At 34.2% G+C, this 18,978-nt stretch overlaps 1 protein-coding gene across 15 annotated transcripts in view; it reads left to right on the top strand.

Moving 5' to 3' along the window:
- Positions 1–18,978, top strand: part of LOC115217392 (ral GTPase-activating protein subunit alpha-1) — a 288,611-nt gene that overhangs the window by 78,772 nt on the left and 190,861 nt on the right. For 11 of the 15 annotated variants that reach the window (XR_005001329.1, XM_036507627.1, XM_036507628.1 and 8 more), the window contains 6 exons: positions 658–769; positions 2,026–2,148; positions 3,822–3,942; positions 6,818–6,904; positions 11,266–11,403; positions 15,537–15,704. Coding sequence is in view for 14 of the 15 variants with exons in the window: in XM_036507627.1 (XP_036363520.1) it covers positions 658–769; positions 2,026–2,148; positions 3,822–3,942; positions 6,818–6,904; positions 11,266–11,403; positions 15,537–15,704 (749 nt within the window). In the remaining variant the exon portion in view is untranslated. The remainder of the gene's footprint in view (positions 1–657; positions 770–2,025; positions 2,149–3,821; positions 3,943–6,817; positions 6,905–11,265; positions 11,404–15,536; positions 15,705–18,978) is intronic. The other 4 variants (XM_036507636.1, XM_036507635.1, XM_036507637.1 and 1 more) reach the window with 2 other exon arrangements.

The raw sequence follows: 18,978 nt of genomic DNA, 5'->3' as shown, positions 1-18,978 counted from the left end.
TGCCTTTCATCCTTTTGGGGTCAATAAAATATGTACCAGTTGAGTACTGGGGTAAATGTAATTGACTTACTCCTTCCCCAAATTGTTGGTCCTGTGCCAAAATTTGAGACCAATATAAAATAATTATCCTCCTCATCATTTTTTTTTTTATCAGTAACTCACTACTTTGACTTTTATATTAATATTTTTCAAAAGATCATCTGCATCATTGTCAGCATTGTTCTCATCACCAGTCTCCATCATGTATCTCAGCTTCTCATTTTTGCTTTCTTTTACTCTGTTGTCACATCTTCATGTCATCCTTGTCTAACATCACATGTAGTGTCATATGCTTGTGCTGTTTGAATCTATCTTTGTGTAGATATCACACTGGTCAACACATCTAGTACCATATCTCCATTCTTCCTGCTCAGTTTTCCTGCTGTTTATCATTCTCAAGCAATGGTTTTATATAAAATTTGGGCTTTCCTTTATTCTTATGTTATATTCCACACTACTCCATGTTACCTATACTCTATTAATTACATTTCTGTATTAGTTTAACTTAAATATTTTGTTCCCATACTACCTGTAACTCTTGTATCAAACATTTTCATTGGAAGTTCACATTTAAGTATAAACATTTTAAAATCAATTATTTTATTCTCATCTTTCAAGGGAGCAGACCTTATTGGTATTATTATGTGTTACCTCTGGTGTTTTGAAGAAGAGCCCACCCACAGATCGGTTCCGAACTTTGGGAGGAAAACTTGTTCAGCCAATCTTTCAAGTAAGTTAAATATCAATATTTTAAATTGTAAATCACTAAATTCTTAAGATGTAAACTCCTGATGGATATAACCATCTAATAACAATTAAACTGTGTACCTTTCAAGGAGATGTCTTTGTTGTGAAAACTCTCTTTCAATATACGCCTGGATGTTTTGATTACCGTAAATCCTTGAGTATAGTCCGCCCTTGAGTATAATACGTAGGGGATTTTTAGGTGGCTGTACCTCTGAAAAACCTAAACCTTGTGTATAATACGAACCCCTTCTCTAACTTGAGTCAAGGAGGTCTATATAATGTCCTTGGTTTGTAAAAATGTATACGGTATCGTCCTTTATTATTATTGTATATATAACATAATGCAAATGTGTAGCTTTTTTGTGCATTTTGTTTGCAAAAAATAAAGAAATAACAGTAATAGCGTTTAATAAATGTTGCTTACTGCAAGTTATAGATGATTCTTTTATGACTTCATTGCTTTCAGGCTTAGCTTAAGGTATTTTCATGTCCGACATCGCAAAATGCGTCTGAATAAACATTGCCGGACAGCAAGTAGAGACTCGGACATTGCTTAGAAAATGTTTTTCATTTTTAACCTCGTATATAGTACACACTAGGAATTTTGACCTTTAAATTTTTGGGAAAAAATGCGGATTATACTTGAGGATTTATGGTACTAGTAGAACTGTATTGCTAGATACAAGTCGTATTCTTTTGGTGGGGCAGAGAGACACAACATCTGCAAGATCTATGGTAAAGTCTCTTGATTAAAAGCTTGGAAATTTTTTTGTCCAAGTGTTGTGTATCATCTTTGTAGTTAACCTGTAAAATGTAGCATTGACTCTTACCACCAATAATGTGATTTGTCATTATAGTGTGCTGATCTTTTTGTGTCTCAACAGAAATGAGTTGGCATCTCTCAAATTGATTCATAGTTTGTAGTTTTGTGTCTCATTGGGAATGTTGTGATCTTCCATTGAGCTAGAGCTTGTTGGATTGTGTTGTATCGCAGTTAGAAATTCCTTGGCCGTTTGACTGCTTGTTAAATTGGAGATGAAACGTCAAAGGTGATTCAGTGTACACTGACATTAACCTACCTATGTCTTTAGATCTTCATTATAAACTACTAATTTGGAGATTTTACTGAATTTCATTAACTTTCAAGTCTCAGGTTATTTGGTGGTATTTATTAAATTAACAAATTAAAATAACTTTTATAGTTATTTTTTCTTCACATTTTTTTCTATCTGTCTTTAGACACTGATTGTCACATGGATCAAAGCAAATTTAAGTGTATATATATCAGCTGACTTGTGGCACCAGTTGCTCGACGTATTGTCATCACTGACATCTTGGGATGAACTCATCAAAGAATGGTCGGTAAGTAATCAGTTTATTTATTGAAATCTAAATAAACTCCGTTCTTAGAGATTATAAGGGCTGCATCATGTTTCTTTTATTTATTTTTTTTACATATGAGGTTCAGGAATGGCTTTGTGGTAAGAATTTGCTTCCCAATCACGTTTTGGGTTCAGTCCCATTGCATGGCACCTTGGGCAAGTGTCTTCTACTATAGTCCCAACCAACCAAAGCCTTATGAATGGATTTAGTTGATGGAAACTGAAAGAAGCCCATCATATATACATGTGTATGTTGTGACTGTCTCTTTGACATGACATGTGATAGTTGTAAGCGAGTGTCACTGTCTTGTTTCCAGTCTTCTGTGAAAACATTCCTGGTCATGGAGGAAAATATCCCCAAGGAAACAGGTGAATGTTGGTGAATGGAAAGGCATCCAGCCATAGAAAATTTACCTCAGTAAATCCCATCCAATCCATGCATGGAAAAGTAGACATTTGAGGATAACTACTTTTTTTTTCTACTAGTTTTGGAGTTCCAGTAATAGGGCATGGGCAATGTCTTCTGATTAAAAAACGAAAACAAAGCAGGGAGGTTGGAATGTTTATACCTTTTTCATGAAGATGACAAATATTGAATCATTTAACCCTGTGAATAGTAATGCTCATGAGGTATCAAAATGTTTCTGGACTAGTTTTGTAGCACGCCAACAGATGGTAGCTCCTGGTTGTGTGTGCAGTGAGAGCTAGCAGTGACCTTCATCAAGTAGTGTGCCAAGTGACATTGCTGTGATTACTTTGCAAGTTATGAAATTTGTGCTTTTGTGATCACGTGTATGCTGTAGTCTGCAATTTTGTCATGGACAGGAACATAGAGCCAATGTGAAATTTTTCCTTAAATTTTGGAAGTCTGTTATAGAGACATTGAGCATTCTTTGGCAAGCTTATGGTGATGAGGCAATGAGTTGTATGCAATGTTTTGAGTGGCACAGGTGCTTCGAAAGTGGAAGAATGTCTTTAGAAGACAATGAGTGATCTGGAAGACTTGCCACAAGCATCACCTCTGGAAATGTGGAGGAAATTCATCAGCTTGTGCTTGAGGATTTTTGAAGGACAATCAGCGATGTTTCGAAGCAGAAGGTCCTCAACTCATTTATGGAAAACAACTTCAAGGCTGGATTCCAAAAGTGGGAGGAATGCTGAGTCTGGTGTAGTGCTGCGCAAGGTGACTATTTTGAAAGAGATGATGTAAATAAGTTATTTTTTTTATTAAATATAACAAGTCTGGGAACTTTTTGGTATCAGCTCATACTGATAAATGCAGTTTAGGATTAGATGCTGTATGTATGTTTAGATCTGTTGGATTAATATGAGGATGATGGGTAACTGGTCAGTTGTAAAGAAGAGACAAATTTATCTGCAGTTTAGCAAAAATGGTAGTGAATATAGCATGACAGAGATAGCTGAAGGTTTTCAGAAAGGGAATTTTACTATACAGTTAGATGGCTTTTTTTTGGATTATGAGATGCCTGTGATTTAAGGAATTAAGTATATGGAAACAATAGCCAATAGGCTGGCAAGTGTAAAGAAAGAAAGAAAAAAAAAGAAAGTAATCTGTGATAGTATTTCAGCCAAACTTGTATTATGTGTATTTTATGTAATTGTATTTTGTTTTCATTCTGTTTTCCTTAATAGAAAACTATCAACACACTAACACGCGTGCTTGCACGCCAGGTTTATAACCTTGATATGCATGACTTACCTTTGGACAGACTTACTGAACAGAAAGAGAAAAAGCGACGGGGCAAGATTCAAGGTAAATTTCTTAATTTTGTCTTTTATTTTTATTTCTTTCTCTTTTGTTTTCCTTTTTCTTTTTTTTTAATTTAATATAAAGCTAATCCAAAAATAAATCAAATCCTGAATCTCTTCACCTATTATTTTAAGTACTGGTAAATAATGATAGATCAAATTGGTAACTTGCATAGGGTACACATAATACTTCAGACATCTATGTTTCCATATTCTATTAGCTATAGAGTTTATAGCTTTCTTTGCAATACAGTAATGCTTTCATTACCAAATTATTGTGTTGCAAGATTTTATTTGATGTCATAGTTTCCGTTAACACAAAACTACCTTAATCACAATTAACTTGAAGTTTTAAGAGATTAACTTTTTATACATGAGTTGGTACAAACCGTATTCAATAAATTACCATATTTGTCATAGTTTTATTTTGATGTTGTGGTCTTAGTTATAAGATATGTTTTAATTATTTAGTAAGTTCTAATTTCACAAGCTGTTGTGCCACACCCTAGCGGTTGAGGGAACCTGTGGAAGAGGTAGACCCAAGAAGACTTGGGATGAGGTGGTGAAGCACGACAGTTTGACTGAAAACTGGTAAGCCGGGGGGCTGCACCAGGTTCCAATCTGATTTTGCAAAGTTTCTACAGCTGTATGTCCTTCCTAATGCCAGCCACTCTGAGAGTGTTGTGGGTGTATTTTACATGCCACCGGCACAAGTGCCATTGGTCTGACATGCGCATTGACCATGACTATGGTAATCACTTGGCTTGACAGGTGAACACAAGCACGATATATTGCCAAGGGTCTTGGTCACTTGTCACTGCCTCCATGGGGCTTAACGCTCAAATGATAGCAACAAATTCTCATTTCTCCTTGATTGCATCAAACCATATATATCTCTTGATAGACCCCTTTCTCTGAGCTATAAGCAACTCAAACTACTTTAGATCCAGTTATTAGGATGCTTTTATGTAGTCTATTAACCTGTTGAAATAGCATCCAATTTTCCTTCACGTCATAATGCTACCAGCTTGGAAAAAAAAAAGAGGCACAACACATTAAGTAATGTAGTCTTGTTACACAATTTCAGAAAACAAGACAGGGTAGACAATATTGGAAAACCTTTGACCATAGGTTTGCTCATTCAAGGCTGACCTGGTGTTGAAGAATTAGCACATATGATTTACAGTAAGATTATAAATGCTATAGAACATTGTAAGGGATGGCTAGTCCACATTACTCTGTAAGGAGCATAGGGCTGGTCTCCTGGTTTCTCTGGCATATATATATATAATATATATATATATATATATATATATATATATATGTAAATGTTGAACATTGAAAATGAGTGCTCAACACCACATTGGTATTTGTGAGTTAAGTTTGCCATTGGTTTCATGTTAAGAAAAGTAGGAAAATATCCTAGTGTCTTAACATAGTCAATTCAAATATATGAGTAAAATTGACAGATAACAAGAGGACTTGCACAAGGAATGTATTAGCTTGACACTTGGTGAAAAGAGAGAGTTTGACATTTCGAGCATAGTTTTTCATCAGAAAGGAGAAAGGGCAAAGTCCAAAAAAGGAAAAGAAATTGCCAACAGCATGTGTGTAGTTACATTGCCGAAGTGACTGGAAGTATATATGTGGATGTATATATATATTCCTCGTTGAATATGATGCTGGTCTCTCGTAGGATTACTCATTTTTATCAGCTGGGTGGACTGGAGTGATGTGAAGTGAAGTGTTTTGCTTAAGAACACAGCACATTGTCCTGTCCACATATTGTAACTACAATCAGGAGTCCAACACCCTAACCACTAAGCCATGTGCCTCCACTGCAAGGGATAGTAATTTAATATTTTAAAATTTTGCTTAAGTTTCATATATTTGTTTTTGTTTTATTTTCATGTATCCTTAATTTTGCTTTTATTTACTTGTTTTAACTTTATTTTTTTCTTCCATTTGGCCCTTTACAGTTTTAATGCTTTTGTTTTCCTTTGATTTTGTTTTTTGTTTATTTATTTACTTTGATAATATTCACTTGCTTTAAATATGGCTATTGCCATCACTCTGTTGGCAAATCATATTTCACACTGTAAATCAGCAAATAAATGCTAATTTCTGATAAATTTCTGTTAAATGTTTTTCTGCACGCATGCCAAAAAGAAAAAGAAAGAAAAACACACACACACTCACAGTATCTCTCTCTCTCTCTCTCTCTCTCTCTCTCTCTCTCTCTCTCTGTGTTTTTTTCTTCTTTTCTCTCCTTTCCCACTTTCTCTTCCCCAATTTATTTCTAATTAAAGTTATTTAATATTTTAATTATTAGTTTAAATTGTGAATTGGGACTAAGGAACGAAGGGGGAAGTTTTGATTCTCTCCTTACAGAAAAATGTCTTGACACATTGCAGCTTTGTCTTCTTTTGTATGTTATTTCCTTATTTCCTTTCAAATAAATATTGCTCTTTTTTTCTCCCCTCTACTGTAATGGTGAATTTCAGACACTCATGTGTTGTATCAGTCTTAATAGTGTTAATGAGAACATTTAGATATACCTCAGCCTTTTCAACTGATTCCCTTACTTCTCTTTCTGTCTCTTCTCTTTCTGTCTCATGCCCTTTCTCTCTGTCTTCTGCTCTTCTCCTTCTCTCTCCTCTTTCTCTGTCACCTGCCCTTCTCTCTCTCTCTCTCTCTCTCTTTCTCACTCATAAAAATGCACATGTAACACATTTCCTTTTGCTCAGTTGTTTGTGACCTATCATTTTTCATTCTCTTTTGACACTTTTGGAGGGACACACCTCAGTCTGATTTGACATCTGACCCTATTTGTGTTGTCTGCCTGTGAAAAATGTCATGTATGTAATAAACCATTTCAGACCCACTGATGTCCTGCAGTGTGTGGAATGATCTGAATACAACCCCAGTTCAAAGAGCCACCCACCCCATTCCGAATACTACTGAAGGTAAACCTGTGATTGTAGCCAGTCCTGTGAACCAAACCCAAGGACTGTGCTAAACTTGTAAAATTAGTGACTAACTCTCTAGTAGAAATTGACTCATGACTTGTGCTCGGCTAAACAATATTACCAGTTGCTGCTGTTCTTCCTCTTCCTCCTCTTATGCGAATGGTCCTCTTCAGTAATATAGGATGCATATATATGGGATATATGTTTTGGAGGAAGGGAGGGAATGTATGTGTTTGGTTTGGATTTAACTTTAATTACTTGTTAATGAGAGAAGGACCACACACCAGTTTACATTTGTGTGTGTGTGTGTGTGTGGTGTGTGTGTGTGTGTGTGTGTGTGTGTGTGTGTGTGTGTGTGTGTGTGTGCGTGCGCAACTGTATAAATGTGTATACAGTGTATATGCAGTCATCAGAAATTTCAACTAATTATCCCTTCTATTATTTGAAATAAGTTACGGGTTGCTTGTCATCAGTATTATATATTGCTGTCTATCAAGTCATTTTCCTTGCTCTGATGATGTGATTGTCTTATTTGTTTTGCTGACTGGGCTGTCCTTGCCCGGTCAATCTGGTTGTCATTGTTCTGTTTGTTCTTTCTGTATGGTCCTCACTCTAGCTCTGTCTATCTTGTCTGCTCAGTTTTTATGGTGGGCTTTTTTTTTCTCATCATGAAACAAATACTTTACTGCATATAAGAAAGTTTATGAGGTGTCTTCTGGCTGACTTTGTCACTTGAGCTTGTGCTATAAATACTTGGTTGTTTTTTTTGATTAAACAGAAACCATAACATATTTTTTAGTAATATTGCATTCATCTGAGATGTGCAGGAGATAAACATTTCCAGATTTGTTCCAATTCTTGAAAAGTTAATTCAAATGTTCTGTTTCTCCAGAATTAAAATTAAATACCTAAAATCTACTGTGGTATTTGGGTTTATAAGCTCACCATTCTATGCTGTAGCTCAACTATAATTGGTTGGGTCTTTCAACAAAACAGATATGTAGAAGTACCAAATGTCTATAATCTAATCTTAAAAAAATTTTTATTGATTAAGGCTTTTTTCAGTTGGCCTGAAGGGAAATCCTGGTATTAGACAATAACTGAGGAGCTCCAGACAGGTGAACAAGTGCCTGAGTGACCTGATTAGCCTGATTGGTGATCAAGCCTGTTAGGAATTTTAGCTACTCCATTTAACACTCAAAGCAGAAAATTCCAAGTTTAACCCTTTTGTGATTATATTTCTCAAGAAACGTCCCACCACCGTGTTCAGCTAATTAAGGATTTGGAGGGATTCAACAAAATAACTAATTTTGCCATTTTTATGTTTGTGTTGGAGTAATAACATTTTTATTTCACATAATTTTATGATGAAAATCTTTGATTCAAATATAAACTATTTAAAGTAAAATGTTTTGTACCATAAAATCAAGCCTCAGGCAGGTTGATAAAACTCTTTGCTATATTTTATGTATTAAATAAATGCTTTTCTTGCTGGCTAGATTCCTTAATTCTCTTTTAAAATATTTGAATAATTTTAAATATTTACTCTTTATTTTAAAAAAATTCTAATGAAGGAAGTCTCAACTTATTTTTCTCATCTTTCATCACTCATTTCATCTGTTACCTATTACAATACCTAAGGGGTTTCTGATTGTAGGTGAGTTTGTACACGCTATTGAAAAGATGTCTAGTTTTTTTGTGGCTGTTGTATGCATGCATATCAAGTTTATTGTGTGGGTTCAATGTCATGGCATTTTGGCTGGTCCAATGGCAAATGCCGACAGCTCTCATTAAACATGTGAAAGTTACTTACACATTATCCTTATTTTCATTATCATTCATTTGTTTTTGTTTGTTTGCTGTTTGAATAATGGACTGGATAATCCAATAAATCTATTTGTGCTTATTTCACTATTGATTGGTTAGTGGTGGAGCAGTTACCAATCAATGAAAATGTTACCTCCAACATTTGATTAAAAAAAACCCATCCTGGTCATATTAACGAAAAGTAGGTGTGAACCAGTAAAGTGCTGGAAAAAAGTAAACTCGAATTGGTTTTCTCTAATATAACTTTTTACTACTTAATTCCATCTCTTCTGATCCCTGTCTGTTTGCTACTAATCATTGATAATTCTCTTGCATCACACCCCATCTTCCTAATTTTATATCCCTTTTTATTACCTCAAACTCCCGGCTTCCACCAATAATGATTCATGTATAATCTCTCCCCACTCCCTTTTTTCCCCCCTTCTATTTTCCTTTGATAACCAGGTTTGAAGTTTCAACTTTGTAGTGTTTGGTATCTATACCAGCTTTGTTTAGTGCAACTTTTCCTACTAACCAATAGCATGCTGTGGGTCACAAGACAGGGTGCACTGAATATTACAACAGTGCTATGTTGCATGTGTCTCTATGAATACCATATGCAAAAAATATGGAATATGCATATGGGAAATAATGCAAGAGTCTATGAGAAATATTCTTTGAATATGTATACGAAATTTCTTGTTACTAACCCAAACTTTTAAAAAACTTTATTTATAAAATTTTTTTTTTCTTTCCTAAAATTCTGTTGTGTATCCATGTTTGAAAATGTATTTCTCAAATCAGTTTAAACAGTATGTAGCTTGTAGCTTAGAAATCAAAGCTAAGTCACAGACCTTGCATTTGTTTATGAACTCAGTTATGCTATGGCACATACCAGGTGCACATTGCTTTGCACCCCACCTCCACCAAATAACCACATACTCATACAATTGGCTACACACACACACACACACACACACATCTGATAAGCTTTTTGGTAACACACTACAATTGAAAGCCTATTACAGGATTTGCACCTTTATTTCTGACATTCAAATTTTGTCACCTAAATTGACTTTGCCATCCAGTTCAGATATATTTATAAAATAAATATTATATTCATCAAATGTTGTAATGACTACAATCCAATAAGAGAGCTACTGTCAGGTTGCACAATCTATTAAAAATAGTTGCCAAATTCCCATGAATCACACCTTATTGTAAAAAAACAAACGAAGCAAAAGCAAAATAAACTCTGGATAGAAAACAGAGAGGAAGGGCATGACCAGAATGTTTTCAATCGTAGCTCTGTTCAATCAGGATTGACTTGGGGTTAACAATAAGTGAAGGTGACTTATTCCTTTCGTGAAACTTGAATTCATCTAGATGTGTTATTGTTAAAGAAATACCTTGTGAGTGGATACATGATACAGGGCTAGTGTGGAAAGATTAAATGTATATTCCTTTACTAATTTCAGCCTTTTGGGTCAAGAACTGGGTTCGATGTAATCGACTAACCCCCTCCCCCCAAATTTCAGGCCCTGTGCCTATAATAGAAAGGATCATTATTATTATTATTATTATTATTATTATTATCATCATTATCATCATTATTATTATTATTATTATTATTATTATTATATTTTCATAATTATATTATTGTTACATTATCAATATTATTAACCAGTAACTTTTCTTTTCCTCTTCCTCATTTTCCTTGTTATATAACTCTTAATTTGATTTTATCCCAGAGGTAAACAATGTTACACATCATGCAGTTTCTATCATATCAAATGTCTTTTTTTTATTAATTTTTTTCTTACTTTTGGCATCTTGAATTATGTTTGTTATTATTAAATGATATTTTTCTTCCACAGACTTTACAGATGGACCAGTTGTAATCATATTGTAATCACCTCTTCAAAAGGGACAGTAATAGTTCTATAAAAAAAAAACAAAAAGAAAATAAGAAAACAAAAATTAAAATCATTAAGTAATGGGGGCTAGTTTGAGTGATTCAAAAGTTTATGGAGAAAAATGTCATTGACTAAAAAAAATGTTTGATGGTATTCAAGTAGAAGTTCAGTCTAATGGTATGATTAAAGATGACTCCTAGGCAGTGAGCTAGCAGAATTATTTGCATGCCAGACTAAATGCTTCACAGCATTTTTTCTGGCTCTTTATGTTCTGAATTCAAATTTTGTTGAGTTGGTCTTTGCCTTTCATCCTTTAGGAGTTGATAAAATAAGCACCAATCAATTGACTAGCTCCCTCCTTCAAAATTTCAAACCTTGTCCTTGTAGTAGAAAAAATAATTAAAGAAGACTGTCACTACAGGTGTAATGGCAAATAGTATAAATATGTCAAGGACTGGTTTTGGTAAGTCTTTACTTGTGAAGCTAGCAGATGACTATAAAAGCCATTTCATGAAGGCATTTAACTGTCTTATGAATTTTTTTTATTCATCATCCACTTAATTATTGAAGAAGTAAAGTTTAGCATCACAATCTTTGTTACTCATTTAATTATGTTTACTGAATATTTTTTTTTAGGTCCTTCCAGATCTAAATCTTCAGAACAGAATGTATCCCGCGCTTGTATCACAAGTGATAGTGGGCTACCCAGAGCCCCCTCTGTTTCTTCAAGCACCCCTGACACTCCATTTGATCGAGGCAAATTCAAGAGTGAAGGTAAAAACCACTGGAATCTAGTCGACAAGAGTTTCTATTGCTTTCTAATGTGTGTGTTGTGTGTAATATTTAAACAACTGCTGACATATTTGCATATATAGATTTCTAGATGGTTGTTTCTGCACGTATACATGATTATGTATATAAATGCGGGTATAAATGTATATTCTTTCACATGCACACTCAATGTCTGTTACAAACATGTCTATGTGCATGAAATGAATGCACTCATGCACACTGTATAATACTATTATACAGTGCGCATAGTATTATTGAATACTCTGTTAGGGTTGCTAATTTTACAGTGCATTGTTGGAGACCAGTTGCTAAGGCCCAATGGGCCAGACAGTGCTAAGAGAAGTGAGCAAACAATTTGTTAGATTTCTCAAGTTAATGCTTGGGTTTGTGTTGAGCAGCGAGAATTAGATGTAAAGATGTGAAGGTAATTGCATAGGCTATCAACATTTGAGGGGATGAAAAGAACATTTTCTAAACTTTTGTGTTTGCTGAGGTCATGCATAGGTAACATAGAAGGAGCAGGGAATAATTTACACTAACAATAAGACTAGTTGGCCAGTTTTGACCTGGCAATGGGGTTCTGGCATCTTTCTTGTGGGTAACACTGATCAGAGCAGCCTGTGTAAGGGAAGGTAACTGTGTATGTGTTAAGGTTAGAAAGTGATGGCAACACTGTTGGAGATATGCATGCCAAAAATGGGAATTAGGGAATATAATCAAGAGTACATAATTAATTGGTAAACGTTAATTTAAGATAGAAACAATTTTGAACTTCTTAAAGTGACTAAAAATACTATGGGAAAATTCCAGAAAATTGTTGGATTAGTATAGATGGGTATGGGTGTTTGATTTTAACCTATGAAAACATCAAACTGTTCAATTTGTACATGTAAAGAAGTGTGTATAATTTGATGTGTATGTATAATTGTATATATTTACATTCTGGAAACTATAACAGTACATCTTTGCTATATATTCATGCTGATATCTATCAGATATTAATTTGAATGGATTCTGTGGACATATGAAGATAGAACTTGGATCATGGTTGAATTTTTAAACTATAAGCATAAACATATGTTATTATTTATTTTATAATTATTTTTATTTTAGAAAAAAAACTCCTTTTTTTATCTATTGATTAATTGATATTTCTATATTAGGTTTTTCTCCCTATAATGCTCCTTCCCCTGTTCAGTTTTAACACAAAGCAGTTGGTTATTGGTTTTATTTTATTTTTTATAAAATTTTTTTATTATTATTACTCACTTACAGAGCTCTTGCTTCTTCTGCCCACTGGAAATTGTTTTCAAATTTGTGCATGTGCCTTCTTTCTCATGCCACTATGCACACACGTGTGCACATACATAATATATATAACACTTTTATATCTCAATCTGTGTTTCTGTGTTCATAATATCCTAATGCTTTATCCTCTTCACTCTATCTCCGCTTAACTTCTCAATAGTATCTTATACTTGATCTTAACACTGTCTACCACTATAGTTATAACCCTTGCTGTCACTTGGCATTTGTTAATAATTAGTAGTAATGACTGAAGCATAATGGATTTAAAACAAAAACAGTTATGGTAATTGGACTGAGTATAGGTCTCTCCTAACTTTAGATATTTCTGCTACTTCTTTTAATTGAAGTAGTTTGGGAGATAAGCTGAATCAGGAGTTAAATTTAAAAACATGAGAAGATAAATGCAAATCATTTCTCTCTTTCAAATCTCTGATTTATGTCAACCCTATTAACAACAGTAGTAATTGTAGTAAATATCCTAATATGACATTAATCATCATCATCATCATTTAACGTCCACTCTCCATACTGGCATGGGTTAAACAGTTTGATTGGAACTGGTAAGCCAGAGAGCTGCACCAGGTTCCAGTCTGATTAGGCATGGTTTTTTACATTTACACAACATTGGCAACAACCACGACTATGATTTCATGGGTACCATTTATATAACACTGGTAATGACCATGATTACGATTTCACTTGGCTTGACTAGTCTTCTCAAGCACATCATATCATCAGAGGTGTCAGTCATTTGTTAGCGCTTCCATGAAGCCCAACATACAAAGATCATGCTTCACCGCCTTGTCCCTCGCCTCATACTACTGGCATGTTCTTTGAACGTATTGTTAATTTAGTGGACTTGTATTAATGCACCTTTACTCATTGAAGGTTATTTTAATGTTAGATTTTCTGTCATTTTGGCAAGAAAGATATTGTAAAATGTCCATAAAATCAGGTTATGTATGAAGTTAGAATATAATATAAAGGAATGGCAGAACTGCAGAGTGTCAATAAACGGTTTAGAGTATTTTTTAATGTTCTGAATTCAAATCTTGTTGAAGATTGACTTTGCCAATTGGGGACAATGAAATAAGATCCAATCAAGTAACCCCAATCCCTCTCCTGCATTACATGTATTTATGTAGTCAAGTGTGTTTTTAAAACTTATTTTATTTTTGGAGCCCTAATGAGAGTAAATATTCCCTCAATTCTGGAGTCAGTGGGAATGTCTAGATACAATGATGGGAAGGGACATGGCAATTATTCAGGGTGTTAGATATTTCTTGAAGGCCAACTGATCATGTTCTAGCTATAAAGATACAGACATATGTAGAGGCATTTTTGTTTTTGTGAATAATAAACCAAAATACAAGTTTTTCCAATTTTTTCTCTCTCTACATCTCTGTTTTTCTGTCTATCCATGTGTGCATGTCTGTGTTATGCATGTGGTTATAGGGAATTTAGGACTACTAATTCTAGTATGTTGAGTGATTTTGTTCCAGCTGTAAAGACATGTACATAAAATAGTTTACGTTTTGTAAAAAGTAAACAAAATGCAATTATTTGATTAGTTATTTGAAAGCTTCCAGAAGGGAAAACGAGCCCAGCAAAGATGTCTGTCTCTGTCTGTCTGTCTGTCTCTGCCTGTCTGTCTGTCTCTGCCTGTCTGTCTGTCTCTGTCAGTCTCTGTCTGTCAGTCTGTCTCTGTCTGTCAGTCTGTCTCTGTCAGTCTGTTTGCCTCTGTATGCCTGTCTGTCTGTCTGTGCTTGTCTGTCTGCTTGTCTGTCTGTCTGCTTGTCTGTGCTTGTCTGTCTGTTTGTCTGTCTGTCTCTGTTTCTCTCTCTCTCTCTCTCACTCCATCTCTCCCCTTCTCTAAACTTTTACAAGGAGATGTTTGATAGTAACTCCAAAGTTTTGTCTTCCTTACCTTCATCAGGCTGTGATTCACTTGAGTGGCTTTATATAGTCTTTGGCAGACTGTGTTTGGTTAGATGGAGCTATGCAAATGATAATTAGGTGTGGTGTAAGTAGGCAGGGAGAGCTAGTTGTGTAGGAAGAGGGTTCGATGAGTGTAGGAAGAAAGTTTGTTTGTAGGGTGTGGGTTGTATTATGACTTATTTTGGTTTGATGTGAGAATTTTGTTATTGTTTAGAGTTCAGTCAAACAATTTTGCTCTGATCCTCCTTTATTCTTCCTCTTCCTGCACAAGTTCTTCTGCCTACCTACAGCACACCTAATTATCATTCACATAGCTCTCTACCTGCTAAAAACTATATAACCCAAAAGAAGAAAAAAAAAAAGTAAATCACTGTCTGATGAAGGCAAGCAAGCCAAAATTTCTGAATTTTCCCATTATAAAGATGAAAACATATGTTGAGCAATTGTTCCAAGGGGGTTATATAAATTTCCTAGAAAAAAATAGTGAGAAAAATAAACAGGAGCAATGAAGTGATTGCATATTGAATGTGATTTCTTATACTCAAATTCTCTTGTGATATTTTTAAATCAAGGAAACCTTTGATATATCATGTTTAAGAGAATGTGTGCATGCACTTACACAAAGCTTACAAAAAAGAAAAAAAAAATCCCCAAAATCCAAAAGCTAATTTGTAATCTTTTAAAGAGCATGATGTCAGGACTTAATAGGAACCAATATAGCATACAAACATACACACAGATACATGCATAAAACAGTATTCTTTAATAAATTTATGATCTGCTCTGTCTTTTAACTTCAAGTCACAGACCCTTTCTTCTTCTTCCCTGGTGTTGTTTGCAATTCCCCATATCTCTCTACCCCTTGACAGGCGCAGGAGGACTAAAAAGCCGGACCGAGCTACATAAGCAGCGTTCGCTGAGCGGAGAGCCCTCTCCTTGCCACTCGCGCACTGCCTCTGTTGCTTCTGACTCAATGATCAGAAGCAGCAGTGAAGGCAATTTAGCCGATCCTCGGGAACTGGCTGAAAGGTTAAAAGGTATGGTTTTATTTGTATTTTTGTGCCTGCTTCTTTTATTATGCTTCCTCTCGGGGGCAAAAAAGAAAAAAAAAGGAAATAAAATGGCTTTGATTTTTTTTCAATTTTCTGTAATTACTAAGTAGGTAATAGATTGGCAGAAACAGGAATACCTGAATAATGCTTTACAGTGTTTCATTAGTTTCCCTGTTAGGTTGTGAGTTCAAATTCTCGTGGAGGTTGACTTTGTTTTTCATCCCTCTGGGGCTGGTAAAGTCCCACTAATACACAAGTTGTCCATGGAGCTGTCTATGGAATCACTTCTGTAAATTTGTAGACTTTTGTCAATGTTAAAAATTCTCTTTTAGTATTATAACTATCATCTTGTATCACTAATGTAATGATGTTGAGAAAAGTTTGAACATAAATCATTCTCTGTGTTATCTCTTCCAACAAATCTAGGTTATATTTTCTATGTACAACTATGTACTTATCATTAGCATGACGGAAGGGTAGTGATTTGATAGAAATAGTGAAGTACCTTTATAGTCTTTCATTTCCTTTTGTTCTCTATGCACGGAGTTGCATATCTTTCCGGGACTAATGTTACCTTCCAATTCTTCAGTGTTAAGAAATGTCAGCAACATACTAGAGCTGACCCAGTTGTCTGACTCATTCTTTACAAACACTTGTCTTCATACTTAAGGTCATGAGTTTCATGTATTAGAACTTAATTGGAATAAACAGTTGAACATGTTACTAGTTTGATTTCATATCTTTGTAAAGTTTGACATTTTGTCGTTCACCGCTTTGAAAAATTCATGAGTTCAAATCCTACTAGAGCTAGTAATGTTGAGTAAACCTATACAGAGTTTTAAAAAAAAATAATTCAAATAACACTCAGTATTGTATTATACAGATAAGAAAGCAATATTTCAAATGCAGTATATCTGTGAAAACAGCAGAAAGATTGGGTGTTAACACCCTTATAAAACAGAAAAAAATTTGTCAACAGACACCTTGGGACTGTTCCATGGCTGTCTGTTGATAACTGGTTTCCGTCTTATAAAGGTAATAATACCCAATCTTTCTGCTGTTTTCACACCTATGCTGCGTTTGAAATATTGCTTTCTTGTCCGTATGATACAATACACATTTGACACTTTTAAAAACAAACAAACAAAAAAAAAATGTTTGTTTACATATGTTGTTGCAATACTCAGTAAGTTTTTACTGTACTCTTGTGTATTGCTAATGTCTTTATGTTTAGTTGGTGGGCTAAACATACAGTTTCAGATGACATTTTCATTTAAGAAGGCATGGCTATGAACTGAACTTCTTATATATATATATATATATATATATATATATATGCTGTTTATTTGTCCATCAGTTGAAATATTTTAATACAACAGTTAATGTTTATCAAGTAATCAAGAGTTGCAATTTGATCAAGCCTTTACCTGAGGCTCTTTATTAGTCTAAATTTTCTTGCTTTTAATTAATCTACTCAATAAATAATTTGTCTGCTAAAAGAATCAGTGCATATAAAATTGACAACCTGTGTATTCAAACTAGTGATAAAATATTTAATGCACACCATTGACAATCTGTTTTTTTTCTTTTTCTGCCTTTTGTTCTTTGCCTTTTTTACTGCATTTTAAAGCTGTTTACTACTTATGCTTTGTCATTCTAACACAGTTCTGTGTATGAATGTAAATAGAGGCTTCAATGCTTTTTCACATTTTATTTGGCAGATGGAAGACATGTATTTGGTGTATTTTTTTTGTTATGTAATGGTATATTTTGTTAGGCTTCTATCAATTGCTGTGTCTATATTTGTATAAATTACTACTGTTAGCTTTAATTATTTTTTGAAGTTCATATAATATTCAGTAACTGGTATTTGATGGAATGGAAGTAGTTGGAAGTAAAAGATTTCTCTAATCTTATGAAATGATTTCAGTGGTGGTGGGGAACACTTTGTAACACGTTTTAAGGGCTCTGTTGGGACTGTTTCAGTTTAAAATTTTATGTCCTTGGGAAGGCATAAACTTAATCTATTATTTCTGAGATTTCCTGCCCCTTTAGGAAATTATTATTTGCTCTTCCTCTACCTTTTTCTCTTATAATTCAAGGTATCATGTTTAGATTAAAACAAAAAGAAGTAAAACACTTCTTGTTGCTTGTATTGTTTTCATGTGTATGTGTGTACATAAAAGTTCATAATATATATAAAATATACCAGTAATATACTGATGTTCTCAATATTTTACAGTATATACTTGTGTTGAGAATATACCGACTGATGATAACATTTGAACTTGGAATTGAGAGATAGGGTTGTAAAGTGTTACATAGATAACTTGACATCTTACATATGTGAAACCAAGTGGAAAAGTTTATCAGCTACAATGATGGGAAGAAAGAATAGGTGTACATTCTTCCAACTAAGTGATATTTCTTCAACTGGGGTGAAGCGGCTATATTATCGAAGATGTGGCTGCATAGCATAATTTATGTAGCTGGGATGAAATATAGGAGTATAATTCTGTGTGCAGCCAGTGATAATAAATTTGACAGTTGTAATATTTACAATCATACTTTAAAGATGATTGAACAGATGAGGAGAGCCTGAACTGTTATACAACTAGATAACAAAGGTGTAATTATTGTATGAAAGGAAAGTGGGATGTGGGAGTGATAAAATTGTTAGTGCATGGAGACCAATATCTAACAGCATTTAAGTATTGAGTCATGACATTCTAAGTTCAAATCATATTGAGACTTTGCCATTCATTCCTGTACAGGTCAATAAACTAATTATGAATTATATATCGAGTCCCTTGTTAAAGTAGGATTAACATATTTACAGCACTTCAGTTGTGCAACATGCACTAGAGTAGCTAATAGCATCAGCAACTATGGATTGAAGGCCGTTAAATGATTTTCACTGCTCTTGTTACTGTTAAAGCTTCCTGTCAGCGTCATCAAACAGACCTATGATCAGTAGTTTTCCAGCTGTGGCCATCCATCTTTTATTCTTGAAACGACCACCAATTCTGCTTGAAATTACACCTGACTATTTTATCAAAGGAAAGACACGTTGCTATAGTAAACTTATATACAATATAAGCTTACTATACCAGTGTGTGTGTGTCTTTTGTTAAAATGGTCAGGTATAATTCAAAGCAAATTTGGCTATTGTTTCAAGAAGGTCGAACAATTGCATAGTGGTTCACACACACACACACACACACTCTCTTTCTGTGGAGGTTATAACTCAGAAATTATT

Source organism: Octopus sinensis, linkage group LG11 (genome assembly GCF_006345805.1).
Source record: "Octopus sinensis linkage group LG11, ASM634580v1, whole genome shotgun sequence".
In the NCBI taxonomy this organism is placed as follows: Eukaryota; Metazoa; Mollusca; class Cephalopoda; order Octopoda; family Octopodidae; genus Octopus; species Octopus sinensis.
Note: the sequence above shows the minus strand (reverse complement) of the source record. Positions and strands in the feature narration are given on the sequence as shown.